The sequence below is a fragment of the Microtus pennsylvanicus genome, chromosome 7 (assembly GCF_037038515.1).
Source record: "Microtus pennsylvanicus isolate mMicPen1 chromosome 7, mMicPen1.hap1, whole genome shotgun sequence".
In the NCBI taxonomy this organism is placed as follows: Eukaryota; Metazoa; Chordata; class Mammalia; order Rodentia; family Cricetidae; genus Microtus; species Microtus pennsylvanicus.
In genome coordinates this window covers 7,398,619-7,418,378 of record NC_134585.1, presented here as the reverse complement: position 1 = coordinate 7,418,378, position 19,760 = coordinate 7,398,619, and the positions used below count along the sequence as shown (strand labels likewise).

Here is a 19,760-nt window from a genome sequence, read left to right as displayed (position 1 = left end):
TATGAATGTCACCCCCATGTGTGGACACATGAGAGAAAGAGACAGTGATCTCTGCACAGTGAGATCACCTTTCACATCTGTCTGCTTCCTGGAACACTCCCAGGATACAGAAGTGAGTGCTTTGGGAAGTCTCAGCTATAAGAAGAGATGGATGCCCAGTTGCTCACTTGGTGATTGTTCTAGTTGGCTTTCGTCAGCTTGTCACAAGCTGGAGTCTTCTGGGAAGAGGGACCTGAGCTGGGAAAATGTCTCCATCAGATTGTCCTGTGATCAACTCTATGGGTATTCTCTTGATTAGTGATTGATGTGGGAGGGCCCAGCTTACTATGGGCAGTGCCACCCCTGGGCAGAGTGGTCCTGGGTGGTATAAGAAAGCGAGCTGAGTGAGCCATGAGGAGCAAGTCAGTAAGCGGCACTCTCCCATGGCCTCTGCCTCAATTCCTGTCCCAACTTTCCTTCACTATGGACTCTGAGCTGTATGCTGAAACAAACCCTTTCCTCCCCAAGTTGTGTTTGGTCATGGGGTTAGGGTTAGGGTTAGAAACTTGTGAGAAAAGCCTTTGAGCACAGCAAATGAACAAGTCTACTATTTAATTCCAATTGAATCAATTTGATTGATCCAATCAAAGACTCTGGGTACTAAAATCAAAATCAAGGCCAACCTTCCTCTGTAGGACTTCCTTGAGGTGTTTTCAAATGAAACTACTCTTTACTCCTCACCCTTTCTTCCCCAGAGACTTTGTTCCATCCTCCACCCACCAGGATGCCCTCCTACGGTCACTCTGAGGCTCAGGAAACAACAGCAATGGATTGATGTTTCCCATGATCTGATGGTGTGGGGACCTCTGTCCTCAGACTTAGGAGACAATAATACCACCATCATGAGAGCGCCTGTGACCACCTGAAAGAGACTCTCAAGATCTGATCTGATGACCGGCCTTCATGGAAGGAAGGGACGGGGAAGGTCATCAGACACTCAGAGACCAGCCACATCCTCCTCCAGTTCGCTCTTCATGAGTTCTGTCAAACTCGTCCCCTTTTCTCTTGAATCCGGCAGCTTGAGCCCTAAGCCTTGTGGAGTGGGGAGAATTGTTGACAAATTCAATCAAAGACTCCGAATATTGAAATCAAGCTTGAATGGAAGCCACAAGCATTGCCTCGGGGAACATGACGTTTTATTCCATGGCAGCTATGCTCATCTCTGCAGCTGGCACCCCTGATCCACCAACCCACAAGTCTAGCTGCCAGCTAAACTAAAGTCAGCAGGCGCCAGCTGAGCACAAAGATAGCATGGGAAGGACTCAGGCCTTCCTCAAAGCAGGACGCACTCCTGGAACAGCAAGGGCTAGTGAACCATGCGAGATTTCTCTTGGCTGTTATCTTGTGCGAGAATCCATCTGCCCCATCAGCTGGGTGACTAATTTCACAAGAAACGCATCTGAAATTTGTGCTGTATTTTCCAGCAACTTGTGTGGCTGAGCGGGTCCAACAGATTGCTCTTTTGTGTTAGCTTCTAAATTTAAAATACAAGTGATCCTCGTAGCCACGTGCAGCCAAATTGTCTCTGACTCTCCAGTCTGGAAACACACACACACACACACACACACACACGCACGCACGCACGCCTGTTCTGCCCTCAGAGAAATGTAACCACAGATAGATAGGTAGTTTTCCCTGGTCATGTCTCCCATTCATTCTCAGCCCTTGATCTGAGAGGCTACTGGAACTTTATTGTGTCAAAGAGCATAGACCAATTTAGCTGGCAGCACAATTAGCTCCAGAGAGAGCCTAGCATTAGACCTTTAGACCAAAGTCACGTGTCTGTGCCATAGCCTGCCTTCCCACTGCAGGGAAAGGATTCTCAGCCTGGAGTCCACAGATCAGGAAATCTCTGGCACATGGGGGGGCGGGTACACACCAAGTTCCCTGGGATGGTGGTGTATGAAATAGTCACACTATTCTGCAGACCCTCAAGGTCACATGCTCTCCAGGGAGACGGGGCTTTGTAGGCAGAATGTGTGTAGGCAGAAAGAGTTGTCTGTCTTCATTTTCAATACCAGGAGACCCTGGGAACAGAGCCTCTAAGGATCTTATATTACAGAGATGTACAATGTGGCCTTGCTATGTCTGGCATCTTCTCAAGAGACCCTCAACCTGTGAGCCCTGAGGCATGCTCTACTGCCTGTCTGTTACTGGAGCTAAATGACATGACTTGTCACCTTCCGGGGAAGAAGGGACACAAGGCTGTTTTAACAGAGCGTGTGCATGCGAAATTCCATGGTTTCCTCCACTGAGCAGGGAGGTGGTGGTATGGGGTCTCGATCTGGTCTGTAATCTTTCCCCACCCAACACCAGGATGCACCTGAGATAAGAATTTCATGCCTGGACCTGAAAGATCTGGGGAGAAAACACCAGGAGAGAAGGTGACCATCAGGAGCCAATGGAGGCCAGGAGATAGCACGACACATCCCATCTGGAAAGCTTAGGGGCTGGGTATACGCATAATCCAGCCTGAATAGCTTTAGAAAGAGGCAGCAGGGGACCCTGTGTAAGGGGCAGGAGCAGAGCTGCCTTTACTCTGGCTGTGAGGTCCACTCCATTGACTATGTGTATATATGCTGGGACCTTTCTCTGAAGTGCCTTTAGCCTCTCCAGGTACTAACAGGGTCTGGGACCAATGAGAGGGGAGTTCCTACTCCAAAGCCAAGTGCCCATCACAGGATCCCATGGATGGGATGTTCCAGAGAAAGAGTCATTTAGTCCAGCCCATAGGATGGCATGGGGGTCTCTGTCTAGGTCTCTAGTCTGTCCCTACACTGCACCAAGATGCACCTTCTGGGCTAAGAGGCCCGAAGAGCTGCGATGACAAAGGGCTGGAAGCAGAGGCAGAGGGAAAACAATGTATGTTAAAGTAAACAACTCCATTGCTGTCAGAGATGAGAGGTGAACACAGCTGAAATGTAAGTTCAGACTTCAAGATGACAATGAAGAGAACACCACATTTCAGAGACTGGATGCTGGATATTAAGGAGAAGTTACTTTGGCTACAAAGGGGCAGTCAGAGGGTATGTTATTTTGATAAGAGATTATCATCTCTTATCTCTTAGAGATACACCCTACTGTGACTATGATGAAGGTTCAATGCTTACAGGAGGTGGGAGGAGAGGTAGGCTGCCAAGCGGGGTGGGAGTGGGAGAGCTACTGTAGATCTGTGTGTGTGTGTGTGTGTGTGTGTGTGTGTGTGTGCGTGTGCACGCGCGTGCGTGTGTGTGTCCGTGTATGTCTGTGTGCATGTGCGTGTGTGTTTAAAGCCCCCTATAGCCTCCTGGCTTTGCCTTTTTGTTGCCCATACAAAGCCAGAGATTAACCCAGCTCATCCCTTCAGGTTTGGTATAAATATTCCTTGACTCCCTCTCTCTCTTCAGAAACTCAGGGATCCTATTCAGGAGCCATTGCTCTCCAGAGAGCATCTGAGAGCAGGGCTCTGATCTGGTCCTGGCATTTCCAATGCAGGCCGTGCATTAGCCAGACAGTTTCCATATCAAAGGATGAATGCAAGGGGGACTACCCGCTAGGAGAGCAGACACGGCTGCAGGGACCCAGTAGCCACCCTACACCTGGGAGCAACGGGACGAGAAGGCTGTACATGCCAGTTTGTTTAGACAACATAGTGCCGATGGATTTCCAGGTCCAGACGCCTAATGCTGGTCATCTGAGGCAGGGGACATAAGTCATCGTGGAATGACTGATGCAGATATACGGAAAGTAAGTTGTGATGGAATCTAACTATTTCCGGAAGAATGCCACTTTTGCGTGATTCTACATAAATATGGCCTTGGGGTCAGAGCTTTGTGCCTTCACCAGCCTGCCTGTGTGTGTCTGCCTGTAGGCCTGAGGCCTGTTTACTGGCTCGTGTTTGTACCTGCACCCACCTATATGTGGCTTATGTGAGCTGGCATGTACCTAAGTGCCTGCTTCTGTCTTCCTGCCCAGTGGCCTGAGCGCCAATGAACCAAGTATGTCATATCCTCTTCAACCTCCCAGCCTCCTGGGACCCTCCTCTGCTCCAAGCTTTGGAGCCTAGACCTCACACCCTCATAGGAGGCTAACATGAGTAGCTGAGGTCTGTAGGTCATCTACCCTAGACATGGCCATTGTCACTCTCATGCCATCTGAGGACTCCGGTCTTACCTTCATCTGTGCGGTTCGGCGGTTGGGTAGGGACACACTGGTAGGAGCCCTCAATGTTCAGACACTGCTCTCCTCCAGAGCAGGCATGGAGCTCCCTGTGCAAGCACTCGTTCACATCTGCGGAAAAGGGGGACAGGTGAGATAACATCGCAGCTACTTCCTCATTCCCCATGATGTTCTGGGGCTGGCCTGTCTTTCCACGGTCATAGCACCATGGCCCAAGAATAAACCAAGGGGACTAGAAGCTTCCTAAGTTAAAAAGGATCTGAAACATCCCCCAACATTTCCAGGTGTTCAGGCACTCACTCTTGGGTCTGTCATCCTCCCCTCCAAGGCCCCACAATATCTGCCTCTCATAAAGTCATTGTCCCACGATAGGAGAGCAAAGCGAGGTCACGTCATAGCTAAGTATGTTTAAGCATAAGCAGGAAAGTTCACGGTCACTCACAAAGCACCAACCTCTTCTCCAGGAGGAAGATAAGTGTGTGGTTGCTAGTTATTCATCTCTATGCATTTTCTATTTTCTATGCACATGATTTATAGAGATAAACCAGTTGCACCCAACCTTGTCCATGCAAACCTCCCCAAACCACGTAGTGAAAGCCCACATCTGTAACAGGTTCTAGCTAAGGATGCTCACTGGCCTCTGGGAATGAGCCTGTGACCAGTGACGGAGAGACACTTTCAGAAGGACTAGGTGAGTGCTTTGGTCATGGTCCACCCCCAACATGACAGACACCAGAGGCAAGGCTGGCCAGGAGCCTGGCTGCTCCTGTCCCCAGCCCCCAGCTCTTTTGCTCACTCACATACTACTGACTGCTACATGCCAGCAGCAGGCCTCAGGAACTGAGACAGACATAAAGTGTTTTCCAAAACCTTTACCAATCCCTGACATAGCAGTTTGTTTTTTTTATTAGCCTTACATGTTATAATTTTTATTTCTGAAACATATCTGGATTTTGAGTTTTTCATGTGTTGTCTGTAGCTACAGTGTAGTGGACCATGGGCAGGTGATGGGCTTCTAGGGAGGAGGGAAGGGAGTGAAAGAGACATCGTGTGTGTGTGTGTGTGTGTGTGTGTGTGTGTGTGTGTATGTAGGGGGACACAGGCACTTATGGAGCAGGATAATTTCCCCAAATCTGCACATGGAAACTTGAGTTTAAACTTGATTCGGTCTAGAAGGAGCAGAAGATGAGCTGAACCACACCCACGTTCTGCAGAGCAATACTTCTGAACCAGGGGTCTCCCACACCTGAGCCCAGCCTGCTTGAACACTGTGTCCCCACGGGGCAGGCCCACCTTGCACCTGAATGCTGACCACTTCATAGACTCGATTCACCACGTCATCCAACGTGGCAGAGACATTGGCTACCGTCAAGCGCCGTGGAAGGCCCAGCAGCAGCCACGACACTGTGGTGAAGATGTCCCTGCCACCAGCGGAGTTCAGGTAGTGTACAGATGAGTTCAGAGGCTGCAAGGCGCTGGTGACCTGGGAAACAGAACCAGAGGGTCAATGGTAGAGGGGCACCCTGTGTAGGGGGAAGGAGCCAGAAGAGCGAGAAGCTGAAACAAATTATCCACAGGCATACACGTACACACATACGCACCTGTCTCCCAAACAGTAAAGAACCGGTATGGGGCTGGGGTTCTGATCAGTTGGGAGAGTGTTTGCTAGTGTGCAGGAAGTCTGTGTTTGATCCCCAGCACCACAGACACCTGGAATCCTAGCACTCAGAAGGTGGATCCAGGGGAAGCAAGTTCAAGGCCATCCTTGGCTACCTAGTGAGTTCAAGGCTAGCCTGGGCTACGTGAGTTTGTTAAAAGGAGATGATGAAGAAGAGCAGGAGGGGGAGGACAGGCGGAGGACAGCTGCTCCAATATCTCTCGTGGCTGTGACCTTCAGAGAAAACCACATTGCCCTTGGCTTCTGGAGCCCCCTACCCCCACCCCTGCCACGCTGCTGGTAAATGCAGCTCTACCCAAACTCAGATGTGAAGCCCTGGCCTCCAGTCCCAGACATGGTCTCGGATGGACATAAGTGTGACTGGCTAAGCTGAGGGTGGACCTTGATGCTGTCCTTATCCAAAGTGGGGAATCTAAGTTGGGTGCAGTGGCACATGCCTGTATACGAACCCCCTGAGAGGCCGAGGAAGCAAGGTCGCTAGGGCCCTGGAGTCTGAGTACAGCCACAGAAACACAATGAGACCCCCCCCCCGTCTTGACCAATCAGAAGGAGAAACATGGACACACAGCTGAACACATTCAGAGAAAGGACAACATGAAGAGACTGGGGGACAGATGGCCACAGAAGCTAAGAGGACGGACTTTGGGTCTTTGGGGATTCTTGACCTCAGAAGGAACACTGCTGATACCCTGACACAGACTTTCCGGCCCATGGGGCCACAGGAACCTTTCTGGTAAGCCATCTATTGATAGTGACTCTTTGCTGGGGCAGCCCCAGGTTGCCTACAAAGTTGTGGCCTCATGACCTGAGTCCCCTCACCTGTAGGAATCTGGCCTCCTCCACCTAATGACAAGGACACGGGAATCTAGAATCAAAGAGCAGTCACTAGAGGAGGTGGTCTTCTGCTGTCATGTCTGATCTTTATTTTGATTGACCGTTCTTTGGCGCATCCAGTAGGATTCTTACTATTTAGCCTACATCCCAGCATCCTCAACCCTATGGAAACCAGGCAAGTTGGCACTGCACACTCTGGCCGCTGTCTCCAAAGCAGGTTTGTAAACAGACCTGCCTCTGTGGGAGCAGAAACCCGGAGCCTTTCCCAGGAGACTGAGTGCAATTAACTCAGGAGGCAAGCAAAGACCCGCCCACCCCCACTGGAACCCTTCAGTGGGAGCCCAGGAGCCAGCACCTGCTGCAGCTGGGAGCCTGCCTGGGCAAGTCGGCTCCCTCGGGAGGGAGGCAACCGCAGGGCTAGAGAAATAATGAATGCAAGTGACAAGGTGCCAGGACCCAGCGTGTCAGAAACCGCAGCAAACAAACGCCTTACAGGCTGTGATGGTTTTTCTGTCAACCTGTTAGGACCTGGTCACCTGAGAGTCTGTGAGCGAGCTTCCTAGTGAGGCTAACTGAGCAGGGAAGACCCACCCTGAGTGTGCATGGCACCATCCCAGGGACTGCACCTTCAAACTGTGAGCCTTGAGTCACTCAGGCAGGCATTCGGTCATGGATATTGTTTAAATCCCAGCCGCCATCTCACACAGAATTATGATAATTCACATTGAATGGATGGTTATCTGTGGCACAGAGAGGGGAAATAATTTATCCAAGGTCACACACGCAGCAGGTGCCAGATTGGGATTTGTACCCTGGTGGTCTGTCTGCAGAGCTGTGTTCCTAGTGGCCAGTTGGGCAGCCCCTTAACAAACCAAGAACAAACAGGGGTCTCTCCAGCAATGGGCATCAGGGAACGTCTGAGCAGGGGTGAGGTTGCAGAAGACTCCAAGGGCAGCGTCACTTCCCAGTGACTAGGGAAGGTAAGCGTGCCCTGTCTGTTTTAGGCTACCTGGCTGGCAAGGGTAGTAACTGAGGGCAGATGCCATTCTCATTTGTACACCCGTGGGGCATTATCTGTGGGCCCTAAAGGTACAGAATGGAAACTGTCTGTCTTTGCTGGGCTTAATAGCCTGTGGTGAGCCGGCAGCAGGGTGGCAAACCCTACTGGGCCACTCCTATCCACAGCTGGCCATCAGAGTAGGCTGCTGTTTAAAGGCACAGCAGGAGGGCAGAAGGACCTACTATCCCAGCATTCCCAAGTCTGGCATAGAGAGATAAGATGACTGGAAATAGCTGTGGCATGTCTGTAGGTGTGGCCACCATGCAGGGGAGTCTATAAGAATATGGCTTTGACCCCAGTAGACCCTGCTTGGAGATATGTTTGGTTGTTACACTGGGGGATGCTCCTGGCCCAAACAAGACAGATCAGGATCTTACAAAGTGAGAATGAGGACTTCAGGGTTTGGGGACTGAGTGGCCAAGGCCACACTGACAAGGACACCCTTTTCATCTTCTCAGCTGACCGTCTCAAGAAGAAGGATTTCCCCATCCCACATACCAAGTGTGGCTTCAGATACACATGCAAGGACTCACACAAATCACTGATCACAACCTCTCCCCTGTGTGTCTCTCTGGTTTGCTGTTGTTGTTTTTCTGAGCCAGAGACTCACACAGCCTAGGCTGACGTTGAACTTGCTACAGGGTTGTGGATGCCTTGAACTCCTGTTCTTCCTATGCCCAATGGGTTGGGGTTCCACCAGTGAGGCTGATTTACCCTAGTTAAGAGTTCAAGTTTGGCTCAGAGACAGTCATTCAGAACACTTGTGGGATGTCACCCCATCCTATCTCCCCAGGGAGAAACATGACTTTCGTGACTGTCACACTCACCAAAGAGTAGAGCAGGCGTGTGTGGTTCCGGAAGCCAGGGTCCTCTCGCTGCAGGTCCTCGAAGCCCATCTTCACCAACACAGTCACATTGTACCAGCTCACTGGGATCCTCTCTGCACCTGGAGGGCAGATGCCAGTGAGTTACAGTCCTGGGGACAGGGCAGGGCCACAAGAGGCCACCAGTGGTCAGCAGGCCTGGAAGGCAAGAGACTGTCGCTCTGCATAAAAAGCCTGCAGGGGCTTCCCGTTGCTGCTCTCAGCCCTCTCTTTCCTGTTGCTGCAAAGACCACTGACTCCCACCTGTGAAGAGTCAAAGATCCTCCCTCGAAGAGAGACCCTTGGAACACAGTTCAGCTACAGCTTTTGTTATAATGTAATACACAATCAGTCCAATCTACCATTGCTTCCTTATGCAGATAGCAAGTAATATGATATATAATATTCTATGTAACATTATTTATATTAGATATTCCTTGTTGTCTAGGTGAATAGTGTAAACACCTGACATTAGAGAGACATATATGACTGACTATATACTAGATGGCTGCTGTCACATGTAATGCATGTAACACCATAGTGTATTCAGTTACCCTCAACAATGGTGAATGTGGGTTCCAAGACTTCAGGGGTCACCAACGTCTACAGATGTTCAAGTCCCCTATGTAACTGAACAAGTCTGACTAGAGCTCTGGCTGCTCTTCCAGAGAACCTGGGTTTGATATCCAGCACCCACATGGCTGCTCACAGCCATCTGTAACTCTAGTCCCAGGGGATCAAATGCCCTCTTCTGGCCTTTGTGGGTATTGCACAAGCAAGCAAAGCATTAATACACATAAAAAATTAAATGAATAAAAATTTTAAAAATACTTAAAGTGGACACATGTTTGCATGTAAGCATACTCCCTCCCAAACACACTAACTGTCTTTGGACGGCTGAGAGTGCTTCAAACACTGCTAATGTCTGTCAGTCTCTGTATGTGGATTGTTTAGGGAATAATGATTTTTATCAGTGTCCTTATAGGTCCAGTGCTGTGGGATAAATGCTTTGTACACTGTAAAGATTTATCACTCATATTGGTTTAATAAAATGCTGATTGGCCAGGTAGGAAGTATAGGCAGGGTGACCAGGCAGAGAATTCTGGGAAGAGGAAAGGTAGAGACACAGTCTCAGGCCAGACACAGAGGAAGCAAGATGCCTTACTGAGAAAAGGTACCAAGCCACCTGGCTAAACATATATAAGAATTATGAGTTAATTTAAGTTGTAAGAGCTAGTTAGTAATAAGTCTGAGCAAGAGGCCAAACAGTTTTAATTAATATACGCTTCTGTGTGTTTGTTTATTTGAGACTGAATGGCTGTGGGACCAGGTTGGACAGAAACTTCCATTTACAGTCCAGTACCAATGTGACCACCTCAGGTCTATCTGTATAGAACACTTTAGCAACAAAACATTTTTCAAATGTTTTAAATAATTTGGATACAGAACCCTTAGATATGGAGAGCCAGCCACAGTCCAGGAGTATAACTGACAAATAAAAGAATTATAATATATTAATCCTTGATATTATATATGCTAATTTTATGAGCATATGCTAATAGGACAATATAGTATATGAGGTATATGTGCATATCTGCCTATATGAGTGATAAATCTTTACAGTGTACAAGAGCATTATACCACAGCATTTCCCCATTTTTTCTTTTCAAAACAAGAACCCTAAATCTAATCTCCTAAATTGTATTTCTTAAGTGATGAACATTGATCCAACTTTGTCCATAGTACAGCCTCTGGGCAGAGAGAACATTCCTGAAGCATGGGCACATGTGCCAGACCACCAGCCACTGCTCAGAGCTACGAGATGTGTGCAGAACAACCAGGCCTGTGTTTCTTCAGGGGACACAGTTCCAACAAGCCCACTTGCAATTGCCCAACCTGACAAAGGACCATGGCTCTGCCCCCTCATGGCTGCTTTCCCCCTCATTTAACTCCCTGGAGGCTCTAGGGACCAGCCATGGGCACAGCAGACCCCCTGCCCTATTCCAGGCAAATATGGCTGCTAAGCCCCCTGCACATTTCCCTGGGTCACTGTCTTTCTGAGACCCTCCTCGGTGCAGCCCTACCTGTGGGTGCAGGGGCCACACAGCGGCGGGCCCCTGACCAGGAGCAGCACTTCTGAAGTCCGGAGCAGTCAGTGTCCAAGCTGCATGGTGGGCTAGATGATTCTGGTTCTGCCGTTGGGCAGACCCCAGGTCTTGATGCAAACTCTCTGGACCGGTTCAGGGCTGGTGGAGTGATACAGATGAACCATATTAGCATCAAAAGCAGGCTTAGCTGGCAGAGAGCTTTGCCAACAGGAAGACCCGGGCTCAGTTCCCCAGCACCTGTTATATATAACAGGGCGTGGTGGCACATGCCCAGAAATGCAGTGGTCGGGGGAATCAGAAGTTCAAGGTTACCCTCAGCTATATAGCAAGTTGGAGGCCATACTGGAATACACCAGACCCTGTCTCAAATGCAACAAATGGGTTAGGGAAGTAGTTCAGGGGTTCAGAGTCCTTGCTGTTTTTACAGAGGACCAATGGTCAGTTCCTAGCACCCTCATGGTGGCTCACAGTCACCTGTGACTCCAGCTCCAGGGAATCTGACACTCTCTTCTGATTTCCACAGCATTCCACACCTATGGCATACTCATGGGAACACACATACACTAAAGTAAAATAAATAAATAAATAAATAAATCTTTTTTTTTAAAAGCAACAACAGAAACCCATAAAGAGTGCAGCTTGGATGAACTGAGAGAGCCGCACACATCCGTAGTTGATTCTGTGTTGAATATCAGAGGTTCCACGTGTCCTGGTCAGTTTCTCCAGTGGGGCAGAGGCCTCCTGGCTGGCCTTGTGGGAGGCTTGCCTACACTGGCTCTGACACCATTGCACTTCTTTCCTATCAAGGCAGGTTCAGGGGAGGTCCCAAGTGCTTCCTGGCCTTTCAAGCCTAAGAAGTCCATTTGCAGGGACCTCCACCCTCTTCTAGGACCAGTGCTACTTCTGTTCCTAATAGTAGCTTACTCATGCATGTGCACGCAGAGCGGGCATGTGTACGCATGCACGCCACACATACTCACACTCACACACACACTCACACTCACATACTCACACTCACACACATACTCACACTCACACACATACTCACTCTTTTAGACACACACACACTCACACTCTCTCTCACACACACACTCAAACACATACATTCTCTCTCTCTCTCTCTCTCTCTCTCTCTCTCTCTCTCACTCACACACACACACACACACACACACACACACACACACACACACACACATTTACTGAGCACTTGCTAGAAGCCAGACAAGTTGTTCTGTGCCTGGACCGCCATGACTATGCCTCACCTCTAGGAAATAAATTCCAAAGGAAACACTTTAGCAAACCCTTGGAAAGCAAGCAGGGTCAGAGCCTCGAGTGTTGGGGGGGGGGGCAGGTGGACTCAGAAGAAGTCACCCTTTGGAAAGGATTGCACCTGGGTCAAGGGAAGTTCCGAACAGCCCTGCAGTTCTCAGCTCTGAGGTGACAGCTGGCCAAGGACCACAGGAAGCTGACACACCACCATGGTGGAGTGGAGACAGAAGGGGTGCCACAGAGGACTTCCTGTGAGGCCTGGGGCCTTGGGTTTGGGGTGACAGAGACACTTTTGGTGCCTCCAGGCCTTCAGACACTTTGTCCAGCTCCGTACTCTCCTCTCTTGTACTCCTTGGGCTTTTCCGAGCACAGGAGCTGCTGGAGTCTCAACAATGAACTTCCCCGCTGGAGACAATGCCATGACCTTAGCATCTGCTCCTTTCCCTTTGTTGTCTTGAGTCCTGGGGACAAGCGGCAGAATGACTCTTCTTATAGTGGCTTCTGAAAGCCTGCGAGGAGTCGGAGCCCCATTGAGTCCTGCTGTGGCGATCCATGGGAACCAGCTGGCCAAAGGGGCCAAATGAGGTCATAGTTGCCTAAGATGTGTGGGCAGAGAGATGGGGTACTGAGAGAAGGAGCAGCCTCAGGAGGGCTGGAGAGCTGCTCTGGGTACCATCCTGGCTCTTTACTCTTAGTTGGGAGCATGGTGTGGGAAGGGATGGACACTGGGGACAGCAGCCTTGGAAAGGTCCAGTCCAGCCTTGCATGCCATCTGACCTCCTACCAGACACCAGTGTGGAGAGGTTGTGGCACTCCATTGCATTGGCACAAGCGGTCGACTGAAGCAGCTGGCCAGGCTGTAGCTATAGTGCTGAAAGGACATTCACATGCATTCTCTGTGAATGAAGCATTAATACAGCTTCAGGTGGAAGTGAGACCAACCAGAACTACATGCAGGGCACCTAGAGCTCAGAACCTGTGGAAAGCCATGGTGGGGTTTCAGGGAAAATTGCTTTTAGATCTCTTAGAAAGGCTGGCACTACTTGAGAGTCCATAGGACCCACAGGGGAACAGGATTCCAGGGAGTGTGCACTCCTCCAGGCATAGAAAGTACAAGAGGCAAAACTGGAACTCAGGGGACATGTTTTGGTGGAACACACTCTGCTGGGGGACAGTGGAACATTCTGGCCAGAGGCAGAAGATGCTCACACACAGCAGAGCAGACTGCCAAGGGCAGCCAAGAAGGAGCAGCTGGCTTGGATGAGCAAAAGTCTCACTCCCCAGGGGAAAGGGGGCTGAGATGTGAACATAAGGGCAAAGGTCAGTGGGGAGAGCAGCAGGAGGAAAATGCCAGTGCCAAGGAAGGCTGGGGACTTGGCAGCCTATGTGTCCGGCATCTGATGATAGGCACATGCCACCATGGGTTTCATTCAAACCTATTATGTTCCTACTCAGACACATTTAAAGGTCCATGTATCTAACAACACTCCAGTGTCCAGGGGTGCCATTCCAAGGGTCAGAAATCCTAGATGGTGCTAACCAATCTGAAGATACCTGTGGTGGTTTGTGTGAGAATGATCCCCATAGATTCATATAGTTGAATACTTGGGCCCCAGTTGGTGAAACTGTTTGGGAAGGATTAGGGGGTGTGGCCTTGTTGAAGAAGGTATGCCATTGGATGTATCACATTTGAGATTTCAAAAACCTTCCCCATTCCCAACAGTTAGGCTTTCTCTGCCACGTGTTTGTGGATCAAGATGTAAGCTCTCAGCTACCGCTCCAGGGCTATGTCTGCCTGCCTACTGCCATGCTCCCCATCATGATGGTCATGGATGCTAGCCATTTGAAACAGTAAGCACCAAATAGATGCTTTCTTTTATAAGTTTCCTTGGTCATGGTTTCTAGTAATAGAGTAACTAAGACAGCACCCCATGAGTGTGGAGGAAGGTTAGCAGGGCCCTGGGGGGGATAAAGGCAGCCTGGAGATGCTGCAGTCTCAGAGATAATCCTCTTGGGTCTCCCAGGGTCTATGGAACTTTCTGTAGCTAATGAAGAGAGCCGTGGCCTTACTTCTGTTGGGAACAAGTCCCAGGGACAGATGCTCAGCCAAAGCAAACAACACATAAAGTGGTATGGGCCCTGCTCAGGAATCCCGGGCTTTGCATCTTGCTGTTGGACACATACAGCTGAAGGCCACGATTAGCAACTCTGTCAATTCCAGGCTGTGGGTTTGTCCTTCATTTCCTTGGCATCTGGGTGACTGAATATACAGTGTGTCCAGGTTCCAGAGAAAGGATTGAACTGGGTCAAGTTCTGAGGAGCTGGAGGTCAAAGAAGGCCTGAGGGATCCCTGTGCTGTCTGTATGAAAGAGCTGGACATTGCCCACTGACATGATCACCAAGGGCCTCGGGCCAAGCAGGCAGGAGGATGTGGGGATAAGGTGTCCTGAGACATAGAAAGGCAATAGAGGGTGGGCAAAGTCCAAGTTCAGCCTGAGGTTTGACATCAGTCACACTCGTGGGCCGTGAAGCATGTCCTAGTCAGGACAGATGCTGACAGTGGAGGAAACTGAGCTGCAGGCTCTAGGCACATCTTCTGTAGATCTAAGACAATTCGAAACTCCATTCTTTATTTTAGTGAAATAAAGAAGAAAATATAGCTGACCCCATAGAAACTGGCTCCAGGTTGGAGAGATGGGCAATATGCTTGCTACACAAGCAGCAGGACCTGAGTTCAAGTCCCAGAACCCAGGTGAAAAGGTAAAAAGAGCCTTGTGTAGTGGGACACACTTGTCAGCCCAGCAGTTGGGAGTCACAGAGAGCTGGATCCCTAGGGCTCACTGACTAGTCAGCATGGCTGGATTGAAGAGCCCGCCAGGATACCACCCTGCTCAACCAAAGATGGGCGGTATCCAAGGGTGACAACTGAGGTTGTTCTTTGGCTCCACACACACGAAGGAAGGAAGGAAGGAAGGAAGGAAGGAAGGAAGGAAGGAAGGAAGGAAGGAAAGAAGGAAGGAAGGAAAGAAGGAAGGAAAAAACAGGCTCTAACAGCCGGGCAGTGGTGGTGCACGCCTTTAATCTCAGCACTCGGGAGGCAGAGGCAGGCGGATCTCTGTGAGTTCGAGGCCAGCCTGAGCTAGTTCCAGGACAGGAACCAAAAGCTACAGAGAAACCCTGTCTCGAAAATTCAAAACAAACAAACAAACAAAAAAACCCAGGCTCTAACAATGATTGCCCAACAGCAGCAATGTTCTGGAACAGAAGTTCTTCATCTCAATCTGACTGCAGCTGGGAATTCCCCTTCCCACTTGGGCTGGTGACTGACCCTATGCCCTAAAGGAATAACCAGTCAACTTGGTAGAAAGTTAAAAATCTCTCCTTTCTCAACTCAAGGCAAACATTGAAGCAGCCCTGCTCAGCGCCTGGCAACCCAGTGAATTCCAGTTCAGCCAGGCTGCCCGGAGATTCCTATTTGGACCACAGCCTCTAAGGCTGCCCAGGGCTAAGGAATCCCCAGCTGGCGGGCACAGTCTTTCTTGGCTCTCCTTCCTCTGCTCCTCAGACTGGTCAGCACTAGGGGTCCCTGGGCAGCTGCATGGAGATGGGAGGTTGGAGGTGCTCTGACCCAGCAGGTCCTGGATTTTTACAAGGAGTGAGATTGCCAAATTGTTGGCAGGTGGAGAGGGGCCAAGCAGAACTGGGGCTGCTGCACGCAGCTTGACCTCCTGGAATATGCCCTGGAGGGGGAAGGAAGGGAAGGTGCCGATTTCATCTTTTCTGCTGATAGCCAAGAGACCTCAAGCCCCACTGAGGAAGCACAAACTGCCCAGCCTGGATAACATGTCTTTTCCTACCGATGTCTCAAAGATGACCAATAAGGCTTGCTAACTTAGGGACAAGATGACCCATAACCTGTCGCTGACTCTCTGATACTGCCCCATCCTGGAATCCTTTCCTGCAATGGAGCCACCAATCCTGGTTTCTCCTGAATGGAGGTCTCTAGGAGGGGAGAGGGCCCATCAAGTTACTGAGGGTGACAAAGGAGCCTCTGTGTCCATGATCACCGATGTCCTCCATGTCCTGAGATGCCTCCCCTGCTACCCTCTCTGGGACTACTAGCCTCAGGTTTCAGGTTCCCCTATAGGCTGTATTGGGTGAACGAGAAAATGTCTTTCATTTGGGGGTAGGAGGGAAGACAGGGCACTCTTTTTGTATTGCATATTGTATTATGATTTTGTGTCTTATTAATAACCTAGCACAACAGCTCTTCATGGCTCAATTGTTCTGAGTGAACCCCTACCCTATCCCTAACCTAGATGTCCTTGGATACATGTGAGGTTGATACTGGCAGACACTCACTTGACTCAGTGTGTTACAAAGCAGCACCTCCTGAGCTGGCCAGATGGATTAAGGGGCTTGATACAGAGTATCAACCTGAGCTTGAGTCCTAGGACCCACATGGTGGAAGGAGAGAAGTGGCTTCCAGAAGTTGTTCTCTGAACACACACACACACACACACACGTAAATAATTATGTGTTTTCTCCCCCTGGAGCTGAGGACTGAATCCTGAGTCTTGCATTTTTAAGACACACATTCTACCACTGAACTATACCCAACCTCTGAAGCCACTTAAAAATGAAAACAGCATCTGAGCCCAAATGTCCACAGAATGGAGGAGGAATGCCAGGACTCATAAGGAGGGAGGCAGGGACACCTGCGACAAGGCTGACCACCTAGCTAGAGGGCAACCACTCAGGACGATTGACTCGCCTTTCACCCATCCTTATAAAGCTTGCTGGCTATGGGTAAGAGGCAGGCAGCTCTTGGGGCTGCCACCACCCTCCTCCCCAGACCGCAGGCTCTCCGAATACAACACAATGTAAAACTTCTATCCCCATCTTCCTACCTTTGTGGTGACGGACACAACTGTCCCAGTTACATTGTGACTGGGCTCACACAGGCCAGAGCTGAGCCCCAGCCTGAGTCCAGTTGCATTGCCTACCAGGAGATGCATGTCCCTTGCCAGGAGACCCTCCCAAGTTAGGAGCTGGACCCTGAATCCCCAGCCGCTCCCAGCTGCAGCAGTGATGTGGGCAGCCATATGGATCACCTAGGTAACCAGCCTGCACCACCTACGAGCCTGCACCAGGGAGGTGGAGGATACAGGGTCCTCTGGGCAGAGAGGCAGGAGGCCCAGCCCGCCCCTCCATCTCTTTCTAGTGGAATCTAGATTAGGATTCCAGCTGAGACAAGAGTTTCACAAGTAGCCTTGGAAAGAGGGGGCAGGCGGCCTCCACTGCTGGAAAGGCTGGGACACTGGGTCTCAAATGCCACTATGTTAGAACCATTCAACATTATAAAAGCCATAGAAGCTCATGCTGGGCTCAGATCAGTTCCGTTACCAGCTCTGAGATCACTGCATGGTGCACAGAAGCCCTCGCTGTCCAGTGAGGTCTGAGGACCACTGAGGCTCTCTACCCATGGTGTCTCTCCAGCACGTGTTAAAAGACTGATGACCCCTGTACTTTACTTGAGCTATGGAATCAGAAACTGTGGGTGGAGGAGTTGTGAAGAGTATCCTAGAAGTTTCTGGGGTACAATCAAGACTGAACAGCAATGCTCTAGTAGTTCAGGGAGACCTCGCAGGCCTGCACACACAATCCCAGCAACTCTTCCCTCCAGCTCAGCGCCCCACCCTGCCCCATTGCCCTGGACTCACGCAGAACACAGTAGAAGCCAAGCTGCTCAAAGCCCTTGCAGCAGTCGGTCACATTCCTGGACTCAGAGACCTCCACCTGCAGGTACTGGGTCTGGTACACGGTCTTGGGACACTTTTTCCACGGGATCCATGCTCCACAGTGCACATAGGCTGTGTGTGAGGCCTGCACCTCCTGCAGCCTCTGGACATTTCGGGTCACTGGGTAGCTGCACAGCTGGTAGCTCAGCAGCGAGAGGCCGTTATCTACAGAGGAGACCGTCGAGGATGCGTTAGCAAGATATGGGGGGGGGGGGGGGGCGGAAGAGCACTGGGTCAGAAGTATATGGGAGGCAAGTCAGAGATCTCTACTGTTGGATGGGACTTAGACCCAGCCTCGCCAGTCCTGGCCAAGGCCTTGTCATTTCAAATACCCAAAGCATCCCTCTGTCTGCATATACACAAAGCTATCAACGCCAAACTATGTGCTGGGGATGGAGCAGTCCCCAAGAATGTGTTATACTTCTCAGAGTCCTAATCCTGTCATTCATAAAATAATCGCCACGTCCTATAGTTTCAGGGTAAAGCAGTAAGTCAATACCTTCCACACAGTGGTGAGTCAGTGCGGGCTCGATGGCTCTCCTGGTGAAGAGCGAGCAAGCAGGTAACCCCAAGGAAGGCCGTGCTCTGTCCTGTGGCCTCACACAAACACTGAGAGGATCACACCTCCCGTATGAGATCTCTATGAGCTTCCCGATGCCCCACTCTTCCCGTGACTAAACTTTGTGGCTCATACACACAGCACCAAACAAAATCCCTCCCTACATAGAAAACAACATGGACCTGGCACAGAAACGGAGGTGACTTTAGAAACAGACGGAGTCTCTGAATTCCGAACCAAGTCAGATAGATTTTAAGAGAAAAAGAAAAAAGACTCACAAGGTTCACAATCAATTTCTTGAGGTTTGCGGTTCAGGGATACAGGTTTGGCTATGTTGGTTTGGTTTGGGGGGTGCTGGGGTTAGAAGCCGGGGCTCACACATGCTGGCTACGCTGAGCTGCATCTCAACCCCACAAGGTGTTTTTTTAAGCAACTTTGTAAGCCATGTACTTCCTAACTCTTTGGCCAGCACCCTTGCTACATGGCTCACTGAGAACATGAACCACCCTGATTTGCCTGACTGATACGCAAGACCTTTCTGCTGGGCACCTAGGAGCCCATTGCCCACATCAGTTCTACCAGAAATGCAATGCTTCAGGCACAGACCCAGCTCAAAATCCGTGTCTCAACCCCATGGACCCTGGGCACCGGAGGCATCCTCCCTCTTTCTGAGCGCATACCCAGTACGCAGACCCAGGCTCCCCAGTAGCCTGTTGCTATTGGTACAGCCAATGTGGCAAGTCAGAAGAGGATGCCTCTCTCAGAGAAGATGCTTGTGGCCTTCCAGGGTCCCAGCAGGCACTGTCCTCTTGAGACCCACTCCTAGGAAGCCCCTTCTCCAAACTTACCCCTAGATCCCTTACCTGTGAAGCCACTGGCCCAGATCAGGTCCACAGTACAGGCCAAAGCCAGCAGGGCCAGCCTCAGGGTCCTGGACATCATCCGACAATGACACTGGTGGTATAGGCAGGACTTGAGACCTCTACTGCAGTGACCTGAGTCCTAAACCAGGCTGCCCCAGCCCAGAGAAAGAGCCCTTGTGTCCCCTGCGCTGCCGCTAGTGGCAGTGACTTCAGAGGAGGGCTCGCCGGGAGCAGTCCCTCATGCCCGCTCATTAACACCAGCCGCTGCCATGGCTGCTTCCCTGGGGGCACCCGCATGTCAGAGCCTACTCTTGTTCCGAGCAGATGGCATCTTTTCGGAAAGGTGAGCGTCTAACAGCCTCGGCCACATCACTGGGTCTCATCTTGTTTGCGCGGAGAAAATGCATTTCAAACCCAAATCTCACTCCCCACATCGGACACCAAGTATTCCGTTACCCTGCTGCTCCCAGCTGGCAGGAGAAGACAGGCCCACATCAAAGTATCACATCAGCTCCAGAGAAGGGCCTT

At 50.5% G+C, this 19,760-nt stretch overlaps 1 protein-coding gene across 1 annotated transcript in view; it reads right to left on the bottom strand.

Annotated features, from left to right (window-relative positions):
- Umodl1 (uromodulin like 1) overlaps positions 1–19,311 on the bottom strand; it is a 43,522-nt gene extending 24,211 nt beyond the window's left edge. The window contains exons 1-6 of the mRNA XM_075978797.1: positions 19,233–19,311; positions 17,733–17,975; positions 10,717–10,878; positions 8,597–8,715; positions 5,491–5,680; positions 4,192–4,308 (exon numbers count right to left, since the gene is read on the bottom strand). Of these exons, the coding sequence (XP_075834912.1) occupies positions 4,192–4,308; positions 5,491–5,680; positions 8,597–8,715; positions 10,717–10,878; positions 17,733–17,975; positions 19,233–19,311 (910 nt within the window). The remainder of the gene's footprint in view (positions 1–4,191; positions 4,309–5,490; positions 5,681–8,596; positions 8,716–10,716; positions 10,879–17,732; positions 17,976–19,232) is intronic.
- Between the last annotated feature and the right edge of the window lie 449 nt (positions 19,312–19,760).